Source organism: Fistularia commersonii, chromosome 16 (assembly GCF_037954325.1).
Source record: "Fistularia commersonii isolate RoL2024-O1a breed Wild chromosome 16, RoL_Fcom_v1.0, whole genome shotgun sequence".
Classification (NCBI taxonomy): Eukaryota; Metazoa; Chordata; class Actinopteri; order Syngnathiformes; family Fistulariidae; genus Fistularia; species Fistularia commersonii.
The window spans coordinates 9,621,234-9,645,049 of record NC_141299.1 but is presented as its reverse complement, the minus strand read 5'-3'; the positions used below and the strand labels follow the sequence as shown (position 1 = coordinate 9,645,049).

The following is a 23,816-nucleotide window of genomic DNA, read 5'->3' as shown; positions in this document are numbered from 1 at the left end:
TATGATAAAATATTAATGTTTGTTGACAGGGACAAAATGAGCATATGACAAACAGTTGTGTTTTAGATACAAAGAAATGAGAGAATGGTTTTGTGTTTTATTTGTGAGTTGGGAGAAAGAATGATACACTGACATATATCTTTGTGATTACTCATGCACCCATAGATTTGGGAAATGCCCATTGCTCATTGCAAAATATAAGAACTTCAAAGTGCATTTCATAAAGTTAAGATACACAACATGTTTAACATGTGCAGAGTACAAGTATATCTAAACAATAAAAGTAAAAAAAAAATTATTGCATTATTTTTAAATCATCACTGATTTGTACATTGCAGATATGGAAATATATGTTATCATTAGTTTTCTAAAACCTTACAATAGTTCCAGACTCAGTGAGGAAATAATGAAATATAAAATATTTGTTTGACATTTCGAAAAGCAGGTTGTTTGAACGTGCAGTTAAAATGACCCATTTGGAGGTCCCTGTTGAATTATTTCTATTAAAAGAGATCAATAAGAAAGTTTAAAAAAATCCTTAGAAAGTATACCGTGGTTTAATTATGAAACTTTTGAAAGCACTAGTGAGATTGTGGCCAGCAATGAAGCAGTGATGTAGTAATTTTAAGTCCTTTAAATACCAACATACAGGGTGCTATTAGCTATTGGTAGATATCTACGATGAAAGAGACTGTTTTCTTTTTTGTTTTTCCATTTTTGTATTGCTTGTTTGTTTAATTGTCTATTTTAGTGATGAAATCATTCATCACTGCAGTTATATGAAATCTCCACCATATGGCTCACTTCAAACAACTATATTAACTCACGCCACTCGGGTCGCAACCATTACAAATGAAAATAGGGGCACTACCGACTTGGAAGTCGTTAAATACTTAAAATAAAGTCCATACATAAAACATAAGGAGTTTATCCAGTATTCTACACGTTTATTTTCTCTAAAAGAAAAGCATAGACATGTTCATTTTAACATCCATGGGTCATTTATTACTGTTGTGAAAAATATTACAGCCCCATTCTCTGACATTCCTTCCTTTTACCGGAAGGGTCCGTGTTTACAGTAGCTTATGTTCCACGTTCGCGCCGTCAATTTGACAAGCAATGTAAAATAATTATTTTTGTGTTTTAAAACATACAGTCTGCAGATTTTGTCGATTTCTGTAGGTAACTTCAGCGATACTTTTTTTAGGCATGACGGTTCTTGGGTTTTTACACCTCTGCTATTTTGCAATGACAAGCTGGCTAACTTAGCGTCGTGGGCAGCCAGCTAGGCAAATAACAAAACTAGCTAACAGAAAACGCGGAGTTTCGGTACGTGCGACACGTCGATATTAAACTGAATGCTGATGTGAACAAATTTCATGACATTTCTGGCCTGTGTGTCTCCTCTTCCCGCATTTCAGGCCAGACTAGCTCGGTCATGGGTGCGGAAAGCAGCGCGCTTAACAGCTGCACCCTGAAGGAGCCCCAGCTCACCCTGCCATTCGGACTGACCATGTATTCGGCGGTTCTCCAGGACGGAAAGTCTGCATCAGTATTTGTGCATAAACTGGGCAATGAGGATAAAGTCAACAAAGCTGCAAAGGTTTGTCAGGGGAGACTCCTTGCGTTTACCCATTTTAGCTTTCAATCTGAGCACTCAATGTTAGCTGTTGTTTTTCGATTGATATTTTTCGTCATACCTGTGGCCTGATATGAAAGACGAAGAACTTAATCTCATCTGAAGTTCTTGATTTGCCACAGACAGGCTACTAACATGAACAGTTTGGAGTAAGGCGATTCATTTAAGGCACCTTAACACCTGAAGGTTTCTATCCTTTCCCTCTGTAGTCAGTTGAAGTACAGGTTGTATTCCTCTTTGAATTTGCATGATTTGTGGTATTCAGCTACATGACACTTACCTTCTGTGGATCTCTGGTTCAGTTTCATGACCTCAGTGGGTCACTAACTATAAATTCTTTCATATCCTGTAGCACCTGAAGACCCTGAGGCACCCCTCCCTTTTGCGCTTTCTATCCTGCTCAGTGCAAGATGGTGGCATCCACTTGGTGACAGAACGTGTGCAGCCCCTGGAGCTGCTGCTGGATAGTCTCTCCCCGGAGGAAATCTGCGCAGGGATATACGACATCTTGCAAGCACTGGTGTTTCTGCACGAGAGGGTGAGCAGATTGAAGCAAGAAGATGGTGATGCTAATGCATGTTACACCTTCAGCACTACGTTGTCATGTTTGAGAAATTCAGTTATTGAAATAATTGATATTCGAATAGGCGACCTGACATAAAAGGAGCATACCCACTAAACTTTTACCAATCACCAAACCGCAACCCCATGACTTATATACCAGGAACTCCCCACAGTCTATTAAAACTGAAGGATCCTCTATCCAGCCATCTTCTGCCACTTATCCTGCACTCAGGGTTGCGGAGGATGCTGGAGCCTATCCCAGCTGTCATTTTGCGAGAGGTAGGGTACACCCTGGACTGGTCGCAATTTTTTCCAATTAACCTCTTTTGCATGTTTTTGGAATGTGAGAAGAAACCAGAGAAACAAGGAAACCGATGCTGACATGGGGAGAACATGCAAACTCCACACAGAAAGATCCCCTTGTGGGAATCGAACCAGGGTCCTTCATGCTGTGAGGGCCAACCACTGCCACCCAGGATGAAACTAATTTTAAGAAAAAGTCCAGGTGCCACATCCACCAACATTCATAGACATAGAGTACTGAATGCTACATGTACATCTTGAAAAATGACCTGCATCGTATAACTATGTTGGCTATATTGGTTTGCTCTGCATTGCTTTTGCATGTATGGAACATTTACTAACTCTGGCCTTCTTATAAATTCTACTTTACAACTAATGTGTAAGGCAATGCACATTTATTTTTCCTCTTTCGGATGAGAACAGTGTTTTATTTTACATTTAATAGGCAAAGACAGTGTCAAACTTCTTCACTCTCAGGGATAAGAACACTCATCTGGAACTGCTGCTTTCTGTTCTTCCATGCCACTCATTGGATGGGGCCGAAAGTCACCAGCTTGAATAAATTTACTGTAATGTCTGCCTCATGGGATACTGGAGAGGATAAGTCCTGCACTTTAAAAGGGTGGTTCTGTGATGGTCTATATATTTCCCTGGCTATCTCACTTAATTAAACCACCACTTTTTGTCATTGCCCACATTTCACCATTGTTAAGAAAGCAGAGGAAGAAGTTGAGCTCAGTCCTGGAGAGCCAAGTTAACGTATCACATACCTCATGTTAGTGGCATGCCATTTGTTTCTTTATATTTTTTCCCTCTGCTAAACAGGTTTTTTGTACTTCTCTAACCTGTCCACCTACCTCCAGGGCAAATCAAGCCACAACAACATTTGCATGTCATCTGTATTCGTCAGTGAAGATGGTCATTGGAAACTGGGAGGGATGGAAACTGTGTGCAAGTTCTCAGAGGCGACCCCAGAGGTATAAAACATCCCCTGAAAAGCTTCTTTGTCTTTTTTTTATGTATTTTATTTTTATGTATTCCTATCCTCCTTAAACAATCCCAAATAACTACATTACATATTTCTGTCTCTCTGAACTTGCATATTTGTTTTGTTTGATTTTCTTAACTCCTCAGTTTCTTACAAACATTCAAAATGTAAGGGAGGCAAGCTGCGTACCTCCGGAAGAACAGGTAGATCCAATTTTGATAAAAACAGAGAAATGGAATTTAATCTCCCTTCAGTTCACAAGTTTCAATTTTCTGTTGACAGTCGGAGGGCTTTAACATGCTTACTGAAAAGCATGCACACTCTCGGGATTGTTATTCTTTTGGAACAATGGTAGAGGCACTTCTTCCTCTCTTGAATGGTTATGGTGAGTTGAAGTATTGGTTTGTATTATTTATTGTAGCATTTCTAATTATTTCAACCATGACTGTGCACATACTTATACCTGTACTGCAAGTAACACAGTGGTTGCTCACTCTTTGTTCATTCTTCTCAGTGTCACAGGAACTGTCTGACAGTTTGAAAAAGACACTCCAAGCAGGCCTGCTTAACTCAGATCCCTTATGTAGGCCTCCATTGAGCTCCTTGCTGACTCACGATTTTTTCAGGTTTGTCTAGTCCGTTTTTTTTTCTCCCATAATTAAGTTTATTTCAACAAACTGTATTATTTTTCTTCTAACAGGAATGATTTCCTGGAAGTAATGAACTTTCTGAAGAGCCTTACACTGAAGACAGAAGAAGAAAAAAATGAATTCTTCAAGTAAGAGGCAATGGTGCTTTTTTAATAACTGACCTGCCACCATGTGCAATAAAGCATCAAAAACTGTGTTTCCCCCCCCCCCAGAGCATTTCACCATTCAAAATTAGTAATGTTATGATTTTTTTCATAAATGTCGGTTGTGTGCCTGTGTAGGTTTCTCCTTGACAGAGTGCAGAGCCTCCCCGAAGAGCTCATAGCTGCACGTCTCATCCCCAAACTCCTTAACCCTCTTGTTTTTGCTGAACCTATGGCTGTCAAAAGCTTCTTGCCTCATCTTCTTAAGCCAAAGATGGGTAAAGCAGCATTTTACGGTTTTCTCTCTTGATGTTATTTATCCCATCAAGTCATACTGTCAACTCTCAAACACAAGTTGCACACGATAGTATTCACATAAAAAAACAATACTTGTCCATTTAAAGACACAGTTTAGCGTTGTCAAAACTGATGCTGCGGTTCATGTTCTTCTTTAAAGTCTCATTTTGTCTTTTTGGACAGAATCCACTGGTGGTAGCAGTGAAGAATGCCTGCTCTCAGTGTCCCTTTACCGTAAACATGTGATTCCACAGCTTCTCAAGCTGTTCAAGGTCAACGAGGAACATGTCAGGGTTGTATTGTTGGCCCACATCCACATCTATGCTGAGTTTTTTTCCCATGATGAATTGAAAGTCCAGATCTTACCTCAGGTGGAGTGTTGACATCAAACCATGAACTCCTTTTTCAGAAATATATATTTTCACCAGTGTGCTCAGTTTAAAGGAATGGGTGATATTTTGGACATGATTAGATTAATCCACCCTTGTTGTTGTCTTGTGTGTGTCTTCTGTATGTTTTGGTTTGTTTGGTAGATCAATTTCTATAGACCTGTTTAACAGATTCTTTTATCTAGTATCTGTATATCATCAGCTTAAAATGATAGTCCTAAGAAATTTTTGACTTTTTTTTGCCTAAATCTACTCCTTATTCAACATATGGCTCAGTTTTTTGTGTTTTCTAAAAAGACGTGAAAAAATGACCTAGGTGAATATTTTAAGAAGGTGACGACATGGAGAAACCATTTTAACATGACATGTATGTGTCTGGTTACAGGTTTTGCTAGGAATGAGAGACACCAATGATTCTCTGGTTGCCATGACATTGCAGAGTCTAGCAGTATTGGTGCCTTTGCTCGGGGCTCAAGTGGTGGTTGGAGGAGAGAGAACCAAGGTCTTTAAACGCACAACACCTAATTTCACAAAGTCTACAGAACCCACTCCTGAGAGTAAGTAGGATTTGAGAACAATACATTCAAAGTAGAACTATTCAATTTCTTGGTTCAGTAAAGCACATTCCCTCTTTTTATATTATTTGAATAAAACATGACTCAGGCTTTTGCAATGCCTCATTTCCAATTTACTCATATCCCACCACATTGTGACAAGGCTGGCTCGGAATGTGCAAAGCAGTTCGCTACAGTTTTAAAGAATTTCTGCATTCTGTATCCTCCATCCAGTATGGACAAGTAAAGGTTAATTTTTTTTTTTTTCCTATTTCTCCTGTCAATTTTAGCTTCACCTGTACATACCGTTGGCCCCCACCCTCAGTTAGCACAGCCTTCAAAGGTCTTGAATATGTTCCCCAGACCATCAGGTACAGAAAACCTGGTCTTAGGTGACATCTGTAGCTTAACAGTCAGTCAAGAGGTCACAAGAAATTACCCACCGCCACCAAAACCAGGTATGTCAACTGTCAACTCATTGATATCAGTGGACATTTAGAAATTTGTCTCTTAATCTCAATCAACCATTTTTTTATGCCTTTCAGATGTCAGTAAAGAGATGTCTCTACCATTGAATGGATTCTGTCAGGATTCACTGTCCTACAGCCCGGGGCAACCAGACAGACTCAATGGCCCAGCGGAAGACTGGCCTGACTGGAGTGACACCGAAGAAGGTGAGGACAGGAATGGCCATCCAGTCCAGATCCACATTCAAACCTCTAAGACGGACAATCCGGCCAGCAGCACAAGACCGTTTACTCAGCACAGCGTGGACGATCAGCCATGGGGTGACTTTGAGGACACCGAACCTGCCACAGATCTTTCACCTACAGCTCCAGTTTCTGCAGGTTTGGGTGGCACAGCTACACCTGTGAAACATATCTCTGATGCACTGAGACTTGGATCCTCCAAACCCCTTAACATGAGCTCAGCGCTCCGAAAATCCACACAAAACAAAACCACTTCACCATGGGACAGCACGTGGGTCATGGATGCGAGGGACTCTGAGAACTCAATCAACCACTCAAATCACAAGGCCAAACCCATTGGACTGCAGAAAAATAGGGGGATCGCTTTAGGGGAGGAGTTTACTATCACAGTGAAGAAAAAGCTGAACCAGGATCCAGAGCTAGACCTATTTGCAGACATGGTGCCAGATATTAAACTGTCCTCTCCGACGCTGCTACAACTGGAAGAGAGCAGTACAGATGACAGAAAAGCCGAAACCAAAACCTCTAAACTGGGGCAGTTTGACTCGATGGTAGATACTTTAACACTTACCGCGAAGTTTGCTGCTGACAGTCTGAATGAGGTAAGTGTATATGTGTCTATTGTACAAATATTTAATCAGATTTCCTGGGGTTTTATTTTTATTTAAGATATGAAATATGACAAAAGCATTATATCAACTTCTACCTGGATTTACTTTGTTTCTATTTTTTGATGTTTTTTTTTCCTACAAAAGGTCTTCTAATGTCATATTTTTGTGAAAAATATTTTGGACAACTATTTAACAGCTTAAATTTGTATAATGTACTTTACATTAAGAACAATGTCCAAATTATGTATTAAGAATCAAGCAGTATCATCCAGATCCCTTAAGAGTTGTGGCACCGCACAATTTAAATAAATCAAATGCAATGATCTGCTAATTCAAGAATTTAGAATAAGAATAAGAACAACTTTATTTATCTTGAACAATTTCCTTCGGCATAAATAAATTTGTTCTTATTCTTATGCTTATTCTTATTCATATTCATATTCAGTTCAAGTAAAAACCCAGCCCAAAATTAGTTTTTGCTGATCAGCTTTACCTTTGTTTTGTTTTTTTTGGACAATGTGTTTAAGATTTATGTCAGCAACATATTTCATGTTCAGGGTTAACTGAAGAAATGATTTAAACGATCCACAGGTAAAGGAGTTTATAACGGATTATAAAAGGAACGAGAGGTTCAGTCCTTCCCATGTAAGAATGGGAAGATTCTGTACTATATACCATCTCCACTTAATAACTTATATGTTCAACAATTACACTTGCATTTTGAAATCGTGTAAATGCCAAATGAAATAGTTGTTGGTCTCCTTTAGAATAAGCCAAACATTACCCAAAACTATTATAGTTACCAAAAAGAAATATTGTTAAAAACAAGGCCAATCATTGTAATTATTTATTCAAAGGCCATGATGTTGTCAGAATGAAGGGGGAGAACTCATCCTTAGCCCCCCCCCTCCACATACACATCTTAACTATGTTTACATATAAAAAAGGGGGGGTTTAAATGCAGGTTCTGATGGAGTAGCGCTTGGCTAAACACATGTTAAATGAGAATGATTCCTGAAAGAATGCCTCCATCCTTACTCTCTGTATTTCTCCAGACTGAAGCTGATGGCTGGGGAGACGGGGATGACCTCAACTGGGATGATAATGTCTGGGGATGACATCTCATTTATCCTTCTCTGCCTCAACCACTGGAAAACTGAAATCCTGAAGCTGTACCACCTCTGGAAGCATTTTTTCACACCACTAACAGGCAGTAAACTGGAGGTTGCTCACACACAGGTCCTTTCTTTAACATGTTGCAGAAAGAATGGCAGGGAGAGATCTACAAGGATTGGGTACTGATCAGATGGTTATAAATGAAGCGGCCTTTTTTGCCAAATGCTGTTGGTCATCTCAAAGTGACTGGGGATAATACTCGAAGCTTGCATCCTTTTTTTTTTTTTTAAAATCTGCGTCTGAATTTTGTTTTTATGTGCCAACATTAGTGGCATGAAGATCAAGACAACTGTCAGATTTGATTTACAGAAGGCTTGCACTTTGAATTAATGTGACATAATTTATTAGTAGCTTTTTTGGATGCTGGTGAAATAAAGATTTTACTGTATGGTATGACCATCAATTTTCATGATTAAATGTTTATATTACCATATGTACAATGTCACAGGGATTTGACAATTCCTGTAAGATTTAGTGCTTAATAAACAAATCAGCAGTGCTCTGTATTCAAACTTGTTTAATGAACATCTATCATGACTGATCGTTAAAAATATATTCAGCAGCAAAGTGTAGAGACTCAAATATACAAAGTCCAGGATTAAATGGGTTTTCTGTACAAAAAGAAAACTTAGCTTAACAAACAGTCAGGTTTTTTGTTTAGCTGAACTGATTTCAGATATAAGCATCTGCAGCTCCTGTAGTCTGGATTTTAGCCACAGGGGAGGGTCTTCTTTTGCACTGATTTTGCTCTCAGTCAGAGCCTGAAGTGCTTTCAAAGCACTTTCTGCTGTCTGGATGTAGCAGCTATACTCTTCCTCTGTGCTACTTTCCTTTCTGGGTCTCTTGGAGGATGGTCTCTGCATCGGCAGAAGAATGAGAAAAAAAAAATCACTTATTCAATATTTTAAAGATAATTGCACTCAGCTATTATAGTATGCCAATGATTGATCAAAGTACATAAGATATTTTTAAAAGTTTATACCTTGATTATAATGTTAGGAATCTGAAAAACACATGGATTGGTATACATGGAAGGTGGGAATGTCAAATTTTTCAATTGTTCCTTGTTTGTTAGGTTCCCCACATCCATCACATTTCATCGCATATAGTAATTTGGATCACTGCAAGCTCAATGTTAAAACATGATTTTACCTGCCAGCTGCCACCCTGACTGGACAGTGAAGTCAGCCAGGACCTGAGCATGGAGAGTCAAGACAACTACAGAGTAATTTACCAATGATGTTACTAACCTCTAAATCAGGTACAGCCTCAGCTGCCACCTTACTGGAAATCTTTGCTTTGCTCTCCAGCCTTTCATTGTGTTGTTTAATGGCTGGCACCTCCAACCTGAACCTCTCAAGACGGGATTGCTCATCTTCTTTAGAATTCACAATCTTTACAAAAAAAGAATTTGTTCCTATTGGTCATTTTCATCTTGGCCACACCAACTAATAATGCTGCACACTCTTACCTTGCTGAGATAATTCACCACTGTCACTTTGGTTTCTTCTACATTCAAACTCTGAGAAATTACCTCTTCGTGGCTCGTTAACTTAAATAGAGAGGGGATATATGAGTTATGTTTAGCGATCAAGGGCATATGAGGGTACATAGTGTAACAAAAGCCCCATTGTGGGGTTTTAACTGTACCTCTGCAAAATTGGCAAAAGCCTCTAGGGTGTGCTGATGTAGTAGCCAGGAGTTGTCTGCTAGCAGGGCTCCAAAAAGGCTACTCAGCTTTGGTAAGATTTCCCTCTGGAACAAAGTGATTTGAGGGAAATAAAAGAAAACCATGTACTTACACAGTAAACTTCATCAAATGATTACAGGGAACATTTTTTTTTAATTCTTTCAACATGTTAAAGGAATGGCCTGCTGTGGTAAGAGCGGTGTTTCTCTAAGTGAGGGAAGGGAAAGAAATGGAAAAATGTCTATTTGCAGTATATATTTTGCACTTTTACATAGATAAAATTAAGTGATTAAGAGCTCAACCCCTTGAAGCAGTTTTGTTCTGCATGTAGATACAGATGTGAAGATAAAATGTGAAGAGGAATTTTTACTGAGAGCAGAGATTGTTATTAGTGACCATTAAAGTACCTGGTTGTCAGGAGGAATGAGGATCTTCCCCAGAGAAGACAGAAACTCCAATGCAGCCAGAAGGAGGTGGTCTGCACACTGATGAGAAACCAGACTATTCACACACGACAGCGCCTGCAATACAGTGGCAATTTAGAGAAATACTCTTGAAAGTCTTTGAATGAAAAGCCCCCCCCCCCCCCAAAAAAATCAGTTACCTGAGAAATCACAGTAGGTTCAATGTTTGTCACTAAAAGGGCAGATATAGAGAGAACTAGCTCCAGGGTGCACTGCAGCACAGAATGGGTCTGCACCTGGAGTAAAACAGGTTCCAAAAGTTACACACCAACAGTACACTCGTGTGTGTTTCTGTGTCTCGCTCACCTGGTCTGGGTTTAGCCGCTGCCAGAGTTGTGCTACTGTCCTTGTTGCAAATGACACACATTGTTCCTCAGGGGGTGATTGCCCTCGAACCACCACAAGAAGAGAGCGCAGCAGCACATTCTAGGGAAAGGAGATATTGTGAGCAGATTCGTCCCTTCCTGTTTTCTCACCCCAAAGGATTTATCCTTGATGGAGCATTGCAAATTGTTTTTGTGAGAACATTAAAATGGCAGATACAAATATGTATATCATGAATGAAATTGTGAGCAACAGAAAAATAAATGAATAAATTATTTTTCATAGGTTTAGTTTCAATATGGCTTCATTCACATTATGATAACAGGATAAAACCCTTTCTTTGATTAAATAAAAAATATCACAGCTGAGGAAATTTAGGCACCAATTTCGAAGCACTAATTACCCACAAGGAAAGAGTTCATCAGCAACTGGTGTGGCCATGTCACCTGCCTTGGGTTTTGGGGAAAAAACCTGATACAAGGTGTCAATGATCATTATTTTAGGTGTCTTGACTGTTTCAAAATACACCAAACTCACTGCACTAGCACTCATGCACTCAGTTTGTGCTGCTGTTTTACTTCCATGATTTTGACATCACATTGATACCACTGTTTTTAATTGCATCAAGCTTTCTTTAACCACATTTACTTTACCATGTTAACATTTACTTTGAGAGTGCATGATATTAATGGGTTCCCCTTTTTGTAGATGCATTTGAATAACTTGATTCATCATTGACATTTTTTTCTAAAGTGCCCATTTAGCACCTTCTTCAGGTGTTCCTGTCTTGGCCGGGACACACTTGAAAGAGATTTTCAACACCAGTGTGGTTTTACTTGATGAAAAAAGACCGAATTAAAAAAAAAATGTGAAGAGATTCCTTTGGGACTAAAATTTGCTACTTCCCTTTTCTGACAGTGCTCTTACCAATTTCTCCACCTGGCCTAATTTGGTCCCTCCGTTCAGCCAGTCTGCCAGAGCTTTTTCAACAAGAGCAAGGATGTTTTGCTCAACACGCTGATGTGCATCCTTTGAAAGAGCTCTGAGGAGGATTTGATGCCATACTGGATGGTTTTCCACCTCGGAAGGGGGGAAGCGCATAACTAGCTTCATCTAGAAAAACAGAGAAACTGAACATGTGAAAAATGAGCTTTATCCATAAGAAACTGCGAAGCTCGGATCAAATACAGAATCAGTTGTGAGATTTAGCAATCAAAAATCTTCCTTTAACCTCAGAAAAACAGACAAGGAAGACTGCATCTTTGCCAGAACATCCAAAACATGAGTTCTGCTCTTCAACTTTCTGTAGTATAAACAAATTTACAAGGACATTGTCTGTCCTTCATTATCTCCTCTAGTTCCACTGTTAACAGGGCAGTCAGGCTGTCAACCTCATTGACAAACACCTTCTAATCAAACAGTGGATTAAGTGCAACTCGGGAGATAATAGTTTAGCAGGGCCTCTCCGACCAATGCAAGATGGCCTTCTACTATATCCGATATATTGCAGAACCCATGGGTCAGTTTTAAACTTAAGTTGTACATCTGTTGGGATTATAGTTAAAATGCTTTGACTGGTTAACTCACGACAAGTGGACATCTCAAGGTAAAAAATACTGTATATGATGAATTGCGTCTTTTCTGTACATCAATACAATGGTGTCATTTTCAAATTGTATAAAGTGTTCTTAACCCTTGTTCTGAAGAAAAACATATTCATCAATAAAACAAGACTAAAAATCCATTTTATAGTGATTTTAACATTCTACCTTCTATAGCCTCTGTTGCAACACAGTATTACGAAGTTTTGTGTCTTTAATTGGGAGTTTTCTTAAAAAACCTACTCTGATTTACCTGTCTGACATCATTCTGTACATATTTTCACCAATACAATTTTGAATACTGTCTTATACTCCTCTGTTTTATCTGAAATCATTTCAAATGTCAGTTGCCAGTGTTTCTAACCTGGTGGTCAGGTATCATGAGGAAAACCATGCGTCTGAGCAGCAGGCCTAGATGGGACAACTGGTAACACTCAGTGGGGCAAGTTTTCACCTGACAAGGGAGGGAGGGGCAGACGGGAGGTAAGGTCCAGTGAATGAATGAACACACCACACATGAGATTAGACAATGTCGAAGAACAGGAGAAGAGTTGTTTGAGCCAACTTAATCTGAAGACACGTTTTAACAGGCTAGGAATAGGTGTAACAATCCCCAAAGTCCAACAGTCAACACCAACAGTCAACAATCGACACCTCTGTCAGGGTGCCACAGAAAACATTGAGGATGCCATACAAACAAAAAGCCCAACAGAGATCAGGAAATTTAGATTTATTTTAGATGATGCCCAGAAATCATGTTTTCAAAAATGTCAATCATCTTGGAGAGTCAACCAAGACTTTGGGAGCCAAAAAATACATTGGGGATGTTGTTCTACAAACCATTTTCATCAAACTATACACATTTCTGCAGAGATTCTTTTTTTAATTTAGTCGACAAACCTAAATTCCTAACTGGAATTGTGAGAACTTTGAGAAAGACTATGATTTGTCTAAGCAAATTTAAAATATATAAATCTGATAGCAAGGACAGCACAGTGACACAGTGCTTAAGCCTCACAGTATGAAGGACCCAAGATACCTAATACTCAAGGTATAGGGGACTTTTCTGTGTGGAGTTCGCATGTTCTCCCCGTGTCCGTGCGGGATTCTTCCTGGTTCTCCGATTTCCTCCCACAGTCCAAAAAACATGCAGCAGGTTAATTGTAAAATTTGGGAAAATTGCTAAGGAGAGATTGAATGGTCGTTTGTCTGTATATCTGGCTCTGCCATTGACTGGCGATCCGTCCAGGGAGTACCTAGCCTCTCGCCCAATGCCAGCATCCCCTGCAACCCTAAGTAGGATAGCGGTTGACAATGCATGGATGGAAATCAGACAGTAGATACTGATCATGGACTGATTTGGAGCTCTGAAGACCAACATCAAAATTGATTTAAAAATATGGACTTATGTGTTAAAAGGGATGAATATCATGGTCTCTACCCACCAAATGAGCAATCAACAGGACATGATGCAGACAAAGCTCAGCTGTTCCATACCTATATAGAAAGAATACAAGAGGAGACTTCAGTACAATGCAGAGATCTGTCCAGGTCAGTAACTGAAATTGAACTTATATTAAGTTTATCATTTAGAGCATGGAAATTCTATATTTCAATACACTTTGTGTCATGGTGCCAAACGTTCAGTCATTCTCACCGTGCTGTGAAACACCACACATCTGCTGCTAGTAAGGCTGTCTGAGTGTCAGGCTGCATTACTGCATTGAGCAAACAACACTCCTGCAATAATGGGTGGAAAAATCAGGCAGGCAGGACAAAAGAGTAACAATGGGGCTGGGGGGGGCGGGGGGGGGGCTTTCTTCTTTACAAGAAGAAAGCAAAATCATTGGAAATGAAAGTGAAATTTTTCTTGGGACTAAATAAAGGATATCCCTTGCAGATAACAACAACTGTTAGGATTGTGATTATACTAAAAAAAACATACACAGGAATCCATCATGTATCTACCACATGTCTAGCTAACTACAGCCAGCCAAAGCAAGCAGCAAGACAGCATTAACCAAACAGCACCTGTGACTTTAGGAACAACAAAGATCACTTTTATTACTGTAATTTTTTGGTTTTTATGCATACACGGTAGTAGTTGTAATAAAAGTATTGGAAATGGTAAGAATACTGATGAAGAAATAGTACTTTTAAAATCATCAGAATAATTTTAAAAAACTTGTAAATTAGCATGTAACTCCCTGAAAAGACAAGATCAGCAAAAACCAGTTAACCAGTTACAGGAAACATATTTTTTATTGCTACTTCAAACCAGTAGTCTGCAATGCGGTTCTTTAACAGCATCAGATCAAACAAAAACAATCTTTGTACAGTAGACCTGAAGCCTTAAATAAAGCATGGAACAAAATAGTGTCTGATCACTACAACTGGTGCTAATTTTGATGCAATCTATTTCGTAATGAGTTGGGGGCTCACCAGCACAGGAAAGTACACAGACGGAAGTGCAGCTACACTGGCACAGAGGTGAACACAGACGTGATGGTGCAGAGATACCTGGACCTGGGCCTGACCCATAATCATCACACTTGGTAACAGGACTGGAACTTTACGCTCAGCATAGCAGTTCCGGAAACAAGAAAAGATTGCCTCATACAGAGAAAGCCTGCAGACAGAATACAGAGTAGAAGAAGAGAAGTGTTATAAACCGAGCTTCTACAGCTGATACAGCTGGTAAGGAGTAAAACAAACACTGAGAAAGCTTAATTCCAAATTCCAAATATATTGACGATCACCTGGGTGTCTCTTCTGAGTAGTTGCTTCCACTGTACCAAAGCTGTTTCACCTCTTCTGGTTGGGAGGCAAGCTGAGTCAGGACGCTGATCAGCAAAAGGCACTGAGGAAGTTCATGCTCCTGACTCAACCCTGTGTACACAGAACTCTGGATTTATATGATACATGCTTAGTGATACTATTATCATGTAATGGCTAAAATATTTGTCACCACCTTTAATAAAAAGCAACAGTTACATTCTACCAAGGACTATATTGCTTTTCTAATATTATGTGGCTTTATATTGGATAATTAATTTAAAGAACACAGTGGCTTTCCACTCAGTCAACACATATAACTGATAATTTCATCTGGTTCCCTTAATACAAGTTAAATAGCGTATTTCTATACATTACTGGCAAGTCAAAATAGTCCATAGAATGCATAAATTAGCTATCTTCGCTGTGTTGGACTGCTTCAGTCTGAATTGGACACAAAGCTGGCAGGTAGAGACAACATTAGTCAGAGCTTCTAAGAGTTTGAAGTGCATGTCCTTCTTGAGATACCTGCAAAATAAAGTTTGGAAGAAGGTTTTCCCATGGACTCTTTTTCCAAACTCCAATTCCACTTCAAACTTGATATTAGTAAACCCACAATATGAACAAGTGTTTTTTGTTGCTTTTTTGGGGGGTGGGGAGGGTGTATTTTGCCTAAAACGTAATACTCCTGTTCTGAGCTATTAACAGAGGAAATGTAGCAAACAGGAAAAGAAACTTGCCATTTTTTATTTCTATTTTATATTGTCACCCCACATTATAAAATCTGGGTAAATCTTTAAGTCAATTGGATTCTGATAGGGGGTAATTCTACTATCATGACACTGTATGGTATCAATAGTATTAAGGGGTATTACATTAATAATTGCCAATATTTCTGGAATAATTTATCAACAATCAATCTCAGTTATCTTTACTATTCAGTTAATTCTGCATTAGAGTGGGAGTTTGGGTGACATGTTACATTTTTATATTTCCCTAAGTCAGTTGCTTGTTGTACGTCATGATTTCAACCGTTTTTTTGTGCTGTAACTGAAAATGTGAATGAAAACAGACAACCTGATTAATAATGTAACAAACTCTGCAGAAAAAGATGTGACTGAAATTAAACTTCAAACTCACGTTGTTCCTTCTTAAGTACAACTTCAGCAAAAGACCTTAAAGGCAACAGCTGGAGAAGGAAGGCATCCATTGGCACCTGAGCTGCAACGTTCAGCTCCTCAGACAAAGCAGGGTATAACACTGGAGCACACAAGCTGGGAGGGAATTTACTGAAAGAGACCATACACATACTTTCCACCATGCTCAATACCAAATAGCATTTGGTCTAAATTACCTTTAAAAAAATGGAAAACACATTTACCTGATAATCTGGAGGTAAAGCTGATGAAAGCAGCTACAGTACTTTGTCAAAAAAGTCTTGAACTCCTGAATGAAAAAAAAGAAACGGAAACCCATGGATTTTCTGGGATGGGACAGGAGTGAAGACAGATCCCAGCTTTTATACCTTAATGTAATGAACCAAAGTGTTCGCGAAAAATCTGCACATCTTTGTAGTTTTCTGAAAAAGTTTGTGCTCGGGACTCTGTGTTGCTTCCTAAAAAAAAAAAAAAAAAAAAAAAAAACAACAATCAGGACAGAAAAAAGATCAAGTTCATCTTAGGATATTCACCTTCCTACTCTCATATCTCAAAAATTGTCCTGGAAAAAAAACTGCATCTACTTGTATTAGTTTTTACACATAAGACATAGAACCCAATATCAATGTCAAAAGGGCCTGTGGTGAACATGTGAGGAAACACATCCTCCTGTCCCTCTTCATAATTAATATAGTGAGAGCATATTATCAAATATACAAAACAGAAAAACTTGATCAGCTGTCCATCTGAGTAACCATACAGACCATACCCAGGCAAAAGCAGGGAGTCTTCCTACCTGCAGACCAGCATGTCTGATCTGTTCTGCCAGCTCCACACTGTTGTGGAATGAGGACAAGAGGTTGTCACATAAGCTGTTGCTGATGTCACCATGGCGCAGATGTTCCTCCACTAGTGAGTGGTATTTCAAACTCTGCCTGGAAAGAGTAATGTTTAAAACTCAATCAAAACATAACCAGTTTCATCTACCGATCTACCATGATAGTATTTTGATAATTTGGTGGATCAATATTTAATGATAAGTTTATTTTTTAATTACTGCAGAAAACAAATATATTTACACTTTTCATATTTTAGCTATTTTAATGTAACTTTTATATATTACTTGAGATAGAAGTATCATTTAAGCTCAAATACACGGGAGGATGTATGATACTGACTTGATGAGGTATTTCCACGTATTTGCATGCAGTGCTATGTCCAGGTTTGAGATGACAGAGCAGATATCAAGGAGGCTGTGAATAACTGATTGAGATAAAACAAATCATATTCAAAAATGACTGTAAAAGCTAGAATATGCATAGTGTAAAATATGATCTCAACCCCAGCTGCCTCAATCCATATAACATTAAAGGTGACAGTCTTGAAACAAACTACACAAATTTCAACAGACGCTTATTCCCATATGCAACAAAACAAATGATAAAGAAAAATAAATGGGGAGAACAACACTTAAAGTGATCACCTAACAAACAAAACACAGAAAAACCTCAAGTCACCTTAAGTGTTCATGCAAGAACATATATTAATTAGCAGACTCATACCAAACATCGTACTAAGATAAGAGACACTCAAACTATAATCCTGCATCTTACAATATCTATAAGGATATTCTTGTACTCTATAGAATTATACCCATACTTTTCAAGGTGTGACTAAGGTATAGGGTCTGTGCTAATGTTTGTGAAATAACAAAGTAAGGGAATTATTACGTGCATAAACACAAACCTGTTACAATGTCAGAGACCTCCTCCTCCAAAGCATTGCTGTCCAGGGAGATCCTGTCCAGCAGCTCCAACAACCCCTTGTGTAGGGAGTAGGCCTCCTTGAAGAGCCCCTGCAGGAGGTCAGCCACCAGGGATAGGCGGCCACTGTAAAGAACCTCACTCTCCTGTGAATTATATATTTCCTATGATTAATATGAACGCCATAGAATAGTTTCAAAGATGTAATTTTTTACCATGAAATAGTAAGCAAATGAGTTGAAGATTCTGCTCTACAGAATTTTCAGTCATATGCTCTGGAACACCTTTGCAACCTACTAATTTGTGACAAAAATGTATGCCCTGAATTTGTTTTCAAATATTCTAATATAAAGATGCATGCTACCATCTATGTTATGTTACCATCTACTTAATTGAATTTAGGCATCCACCAGTCTAAACCACGCATCAGAATGGAGAAGAGAGGTGAATCTAAAAGGTGGAATGGTTGCACCTCAAAAGAGCAGTTTACTCATCTTGATTGTTACTTCCAGCAGGGGGAACGGACCATTTCACAAAGCTCAAACATATGTGTTTGTTGAACATATCATTTAGGTCACTGTAATGAAACAGCCTCCTTGAGTTTATCTCAGTTTAAAAGCACCTTTGAGATGTGATGGAGGGGGAGATTAGCATAATGGAGTGCATCATCATAGTACCTTATGCTGTAAATATGGACACAAAATCTCTGCGGACTGTTCCAGAACCTATCTGAAGCTATGCCCCAAAGAAATAAGTAGATCTGAGGGCAAAGGGGTGTCTAAACTGGTACGAGCATGTAGTAGCATTTAGTAACTGCCAGTGCATGTGTGTATGTATAGTTACTTATAAACATATCGGAAGGATTTAAAGTAACATGTCCTTTAGGCTGATTATGATACACAAATGCTCTTTACACAGAACATACTGACTGACCTTACAATGCTGAAACGTCTCCCTCAAAACTTTAAGAACACACGTTGGTAAGGACAGGATAGCGGCCAGTTCAGGGGCTTCTTCCAATGTACCCACGTGACGCACAAAAGCAGACAAGGCATAAATGACTTGCATCATTGACTGAAAGAGATATGGGGTATTGTAAATATGGGGTCTCGCCAATAAATACAGTGGGAATTTTTTGTTACAATTAATCATTTTATCCTTGGAAATTAGTCAAATTCATACCTGCAGAATGTTCCTCAACAAAGAACACAGCTCTGTGTTCTGACTCGACAGGCCTCCGACATTGACTGAGATTTCTTTGATCATTTCGTCAAACGTTCTCCCTGCCTATCGAAGAGTTTTGAAAGGTAACACAGACTGGTACATCTTGAAGTGGCGATTAAAGTTTAGAAACAATATAGTTAAGTCTAAATGTCATCAAAAGACTAATTATCAGGAATTCAATTAGCTGAAATTAATATAACCCGTCAGGATTTGAGCAATAAAATGTGTTTCTGTTAACAGTGTCGTCTAACAGTAAGACAATATATATCCTGTTTACCTTTGGTAAGATCTTAGAGAAGCAGACATTTTCCAGCTCAGACAAACCAATATGAGGGAGGAACATGTCTGTAATTATCTTCAGTATACCTATGGGATATATTGAGTTGTGAGACATAGGCCAATATTTAATCCACAAATAGGACTAAAAGGTTAGCAATGGGAAATATAAAATACATAGACACTTACGTATATTCTCATTCCAATCATCAGAGTTATCATGTAAAGAGTTCAAACTGTCAAGGGAAACCAACCACCTTTGCATTTCAAACTCCATTGTAATTGAGTGATATGAAATTATTCTTTAAAACATCAGGTATTTTTTTGGTTTGAATTAAGAAAGAAATACTTATTTTAGTGGGTTCCACTTTGCGAATTGGCAATTAAATAAATTACAGACAAAGCACTGACAACAATTTTCACTGCATTGATGCCATATTTAAATTGTCTGTTCAGATAGTCATTGATGAAGGTGAAACTACAGTCAACATCATCATATCAATAAATCAATCAGCCAACAACTTCCAACAACTAGACAATATCTTTCTCTGACAAGATGAAGAGGAAGAGATGGCCACATTGTGACATTTTCTGTGACAGTCACTAAGGGCTGACCTTTAGTTTCCCAAAATTCCGTAGACTTCAATGGGTTGTGGACCGAAACAGTTCAATCCGAGTTTAGAAGGATATAGTCAGCTTAGGCAAAACGGAATTAAGTTCCTGGCGACAGGTTTCCGGACTCCACTTCACTACTTCGTCCAGGAGGGATGTGTCGGTCTGGGACATGATGATGGGAATTGAGAGCTGTCCAGGCGACAGGAGGAGGTTGAGTAACGCACTTGGAAGTTCCTCAGTTTTAGTCAAAGGATTAGCTACGACCGCTAACAAGCTCTCGAACACACTAATATCACGGAAGGAACACAATGAATTGGAGAACGAGCGGTGGTTCAGTGACAGTACAATTTAGAAGTCAACGTTAATGAGATAAGACAGTGTTACATGTTAGCATCATGTTAGACGAGGTTAAACTTTAGAATACTTACACTTGCTCTCGACCGGTTCGTGTAAGTTAGGCTATAAAGGCACAAGGGAATTGCTTCGAGGTAGCTTGTTTTCACATAAATACATCCAAATTTTTCTCAGCAGCTAACGTGCTACTATAAAGTTGTTATGAACATTAGCTGATGGAGACTTTGGTAGCCATTTTTGGAGTTTGGTGTGACGTCTTTCCTGAGCGAAGCGCGCTCATTATTGAAAAAAAAAAAACTTTATTTAACATACAAGCATGTCACAGCACAGCACTGAGGAGCTGATCGGAAAACTAAATATCTGGGTTTGTCAGCTAACTATAAATCTTTGAATTATGGTCACCGTAAAGTAACGTTGAATTAGCAAGAAAAAAAGCTAGAATGACAAAAGCATGTATTGGGTTTTCAAGATATTTTTTCAGTTAGTTAAAAACTTTGATTAACATACACATTATTTTCCTTTGGTGTCCACGTAATTTTAAAGTTCCATAACAATACAAAAAAGATTCGTAACCTTTACTCCGTCACAATGATGGCTGTCAATTCAGTACTAAAATGTATGCCTTTATTTGCCAAGAAGAAATATGCCTGAAAGAATGATGATTTACAATTTTTTGAGCAGAATTTCTTCAAAACAAACTGTTCCCTTGAGAGCATTCAACCTCATCATATTCCATACTAATCTTTTATGTTTAAAAATAACGGTCTTTGGATACATTGATGATATAAAGTGATCCATAGTAGAATTATAATTGCATGGTGCACATATTATTCCTTATCCTATTAAAGTCAATGCTTTTAATCCAAGATAATGAATTATGAAATCTTAGTTCATGCCCATAAAATTGATGACATCAAATGGGGAGATACATTTCAAATGTATTTGGCCAGTTTGTTCGGAGATGTGTTATTTTGTCTGTTGCATCTGATTCACATGGCACCATGGAATGTTTAGGTGGAAAGCTATTGTTAGCAGACCTTCAAAGATTTGCTACATCAGTTTCCAAGGCTGCCTGAGACATTTGCTGCTGTCACGACAGGAAAACCTGGCCTCTTTGGTAACAATGACATTTGATAGATATTGAAATGGATACATACCTCTATCTCTTGTTTGTCATACTGAATAAGGTAAAACCAGTACACACTGATGACTATGGAAAGCATCACTAAAATCAACGGTGAAAGTTGTAAATGATGTGAAATTTTCATACAATTGCTAAGAATGTTTCTCAGTTGTAAATGTATGAAATTCAATGTCTAACTGCAAAGAAGAAATTAAAAGAAAAGAGAAAATTTGATGCTGATAAAGAATTTCTAAAAGTGAAATGCTGAGTGCATATTTGCATGTGTCTTAAAACTCAAAGCAATCTGTCTAAATAGATGCAAAATAGATAACTCATGAAATAAAATACATATAAAAAGTAGTAAGATACCTCTTCTTATTACTTCTAATACTCTATTATCAATTTTGTCATTGTCATTTGAATAATTTTTCGTTTGCCCCACCCAATCACAGGTCTGTGAAGTTTCTTGATCATTAATTATAATTTCAGCTCACATGATGGCCACATGATGGGCTCGAAACATGTCAAGCAGTATTTTCTTATTGCAACTCCTCTGTCTCTATCTATGACAAGAAAACTTCTGATAAATAATGTCCATTTATTTAATACTTTAAAGAAATGCTATGAAATATCACTTCTTAATCTTCCAGATACTCCAAATTTAATACATCATGTAGATGATTACATTTAGAGGAAACGCAATCCCGCGTAGTTCCATTGTACTATTCAGATATCTGAAAGTGCAAGACACCATATCAGCACTGTGGCGTACTTTCAGAGAAAGACAGCTTCGTCTTAGGTGTATGGAAGAGTTTTTGTTAGTCTTTTTTCCTGCACCTGAGTGTCAACACAAAATCATCCCTAATTTCTGTACCGTATACAAATGTAAATTTGGTGGTTTTGTTTTATATTCTGTATACATGAAAGCGTCCAGTTTTACCATGTGCTTTCCAAGAAGAAGGCTGGATAGACTGTTAAGACCACAGACTCAAGCCTCTACCCACATGTGTTGACCTTCCAGATCCTGCAGAATGGAAAGGTTATCTATTGAAAGGAAACTAGCTGGGGGGTCTGGACGGATATTCAGAGGAAGAAACCCTTTTGTCTTTTTGTTTTAAAGTTCAGAGGGTAATTGGCAAACTGCCGTGTGTAGCTATGTAAGGTGTTGGCCAAGTAAATCAGAAATCCCTTCAGGGCTTCTACGGTAACTCATTTGGCTCAAGACTGCAGAGATAATCTTGTGTCTTCCTCTAGAATATTCACCTTTCTACCTATATTTTCTACCTGTAATGTATAATAGATACCTTTATACATTCAAAACAATGAGTGCAGGTAGTCTTGACATAACATTTACAATATTGCTAATACTTTATATGTACTTTGCTATTCTGCTAATACACAGATCGCACAAACATGTGATACACTTATAGTTTTATCACTGCTTACTAAGACACTTTATAGTTTCACTGAGACACTTTATAGTTTATAGTTTATTTTTATTTCTAATTCTGCCTTTCTTTTATTATTTATTACTGTTATATTTTCTGTAACTCTGGCACAGCAATTTCCTTCGGGATTAATAAAGTTGTTCTTATTCTTATTCTTATTCTTATATTAGCAATATCCAGTGTCACAAATAGGTTTTAGTCCCAATCCAATACTAACAACATTTTCAAGACTTTCTCCCTGTTCAGCTCAAAATGGGAACTGTCTTACAGACTGACACAAGACTTTTACATTTCCTGAGGATACATTTGTCATCAATCCATTTAGATTTATGCTCATGTAATTTGGGGTCAAACTCTCCAGAAATAATGTGTTTCCTCCCATTTATAGATTTTCATCTTCCCTGTGTATAAATTGGGTGTTATTTTGGACATGTTTTTCATGTATCACTATAAGCACAACAAAATTCTACAATTTCAAGTGTTGTTAATGATAAAACTAGTGACATCCAGTAGGTCACCATTCTCATGTGGGCATGTTGAAATTAAGTAAAATTTAGAAAATTGTGATTGTTTCTTATTGGGGATATTTATCATCAAACATCCTGAATACTGACACTAAAAAGAGTTACTAATTTATTCATTTTTTTCTTACAATTGCTTCTTTTACAATATTTCGGAACAAAAAAAACAACCTATTTTTGGCTTCAAAAGTGTCATCCATTGTTACATTATTATCTGTGGAAGTCCGTGGGGTTTAGCTGGATGGATTTAATTATTTTTCCACCTTTAACAATAGAAAGTGTATATTCACAAACTGAAGCCTTTCTTATCTCAAACCTTTATAGACAAGAAAGTTTTTCTATGACAAAGAGGATGCTGGTAATAACCTCTTCCTGTATGGACTTTACGCTTGGCACATAGAACTACTTTTACTTTATGTGGTCAAATTGTGCTTCCAGAGATGGCCTACCACTTAAA

General features: G+C 38.1%; 2 protein-coding genes across 4 annotated transcripts; one reads left to right on the top strand and one right to left on the bottom strand.

Moving 5' to 3' along the window:
- Positions 1-1,064: 1,064 nt before the first annotated feature.
- Positions 1,065-8,530, top strand: scyl3 (SCY1-like, kinase-like 3). 2 transcript variants are annotated; one of them, XM_086161954.1, is made up of 14 exons: positions 1,065-1,329; positions 1,422-1,603; positions 1,992-2,177; positions 3,370-3,483; positions 3,641-3,697; positions 3,777-3,879; positions 4,009-4,120; positions 4,195-4,272; positions 4,426-4,565; positions 4,768-4,955; positions 5,359-5,530; positions 5,818-5,985; positions 6,073-6,839; positions 7,904-8,530. In XM_086161954.1, exons 2-14 carry the CDS (start codon positions 1,439-1,441, stop codon positions 7,964-7,966), a joined length of 2,313 nt encoding a protein of 770 aa, XP_086018080.1. In that variant the 5' UTR covers positions 1,065-1,329; positions 1,422-1,438; the 3' UTR covers positions 7,967-8,530. The 2 variants fall into 2 exon arrangements, with proteins under 2 accessions (XP_086018080.1, XP_086018081.1); XM_086161955.1 differs by lacking the exons at positions 1,065-1,329; positions 1,422-1,603 and adding an exon at positions 2,287-2,482 and having other exon boundaries at positions 2,053-2,177.
- On the bottom strand, positions 8,527-20,502 carry firrm (fignl1 interacting regulator of recombination and mitosis). Of its 2 annotated transcripts, XM_086161952.1 has the most exons (25): positions 20,342-20,502; positions 19,989-20,102; positions 19,488-19,527; positions 19,300-19,388; positions 18,981-19,085; positions 18,732-18,872; positions 17,782-17,944; positions 17,214-17,298; positions 16,832-16,970; positions 16,404-16,493; positions 16,260-16,324; positions 16,019-16,167; positions 14,863-14,992; positions 14,546-14,732; positions 13,761-13,843; positions 13,549-13,600; positions 12,468-12,557; positions 11,430-11,615; positions 10,485-10,604; positions 10,319-10,414; positions 10,122-10,235; positions 9,675-9,779; positions 9,496-9,576; positions 9,275-9,418; positions 8,527-8,881 (listed from the first exon to the last, which is right to left on the bottom strand). In XM_086161952.1, the coding sequence occupies exons 2-25, from the start codon at positions 20,082-20,084 to the stop codon at positions 8,669-8,671; spliced, it is 2,763 nt and encodes a 920-aa protein (XP_086018078.1). In that variant the 5' UTR covers positions 20,085-20,102; positions 20,342-20,502; the 3' UTR covers positions 8,527-8,668. The 2 variants fall into 2 exon arrangements, with proteins under 2 accessions (XP_086018078.1, XP_086018079.1); XM_086161953.1 differs by lacking the exons at positions 19,488-19,527; positions 20,342-20,502 and having other exon boundaries at positions 19,914-20,102.
- Between the last annotated feature and the right edge of the window lie 3,314 nt (positions 20,503-23,816).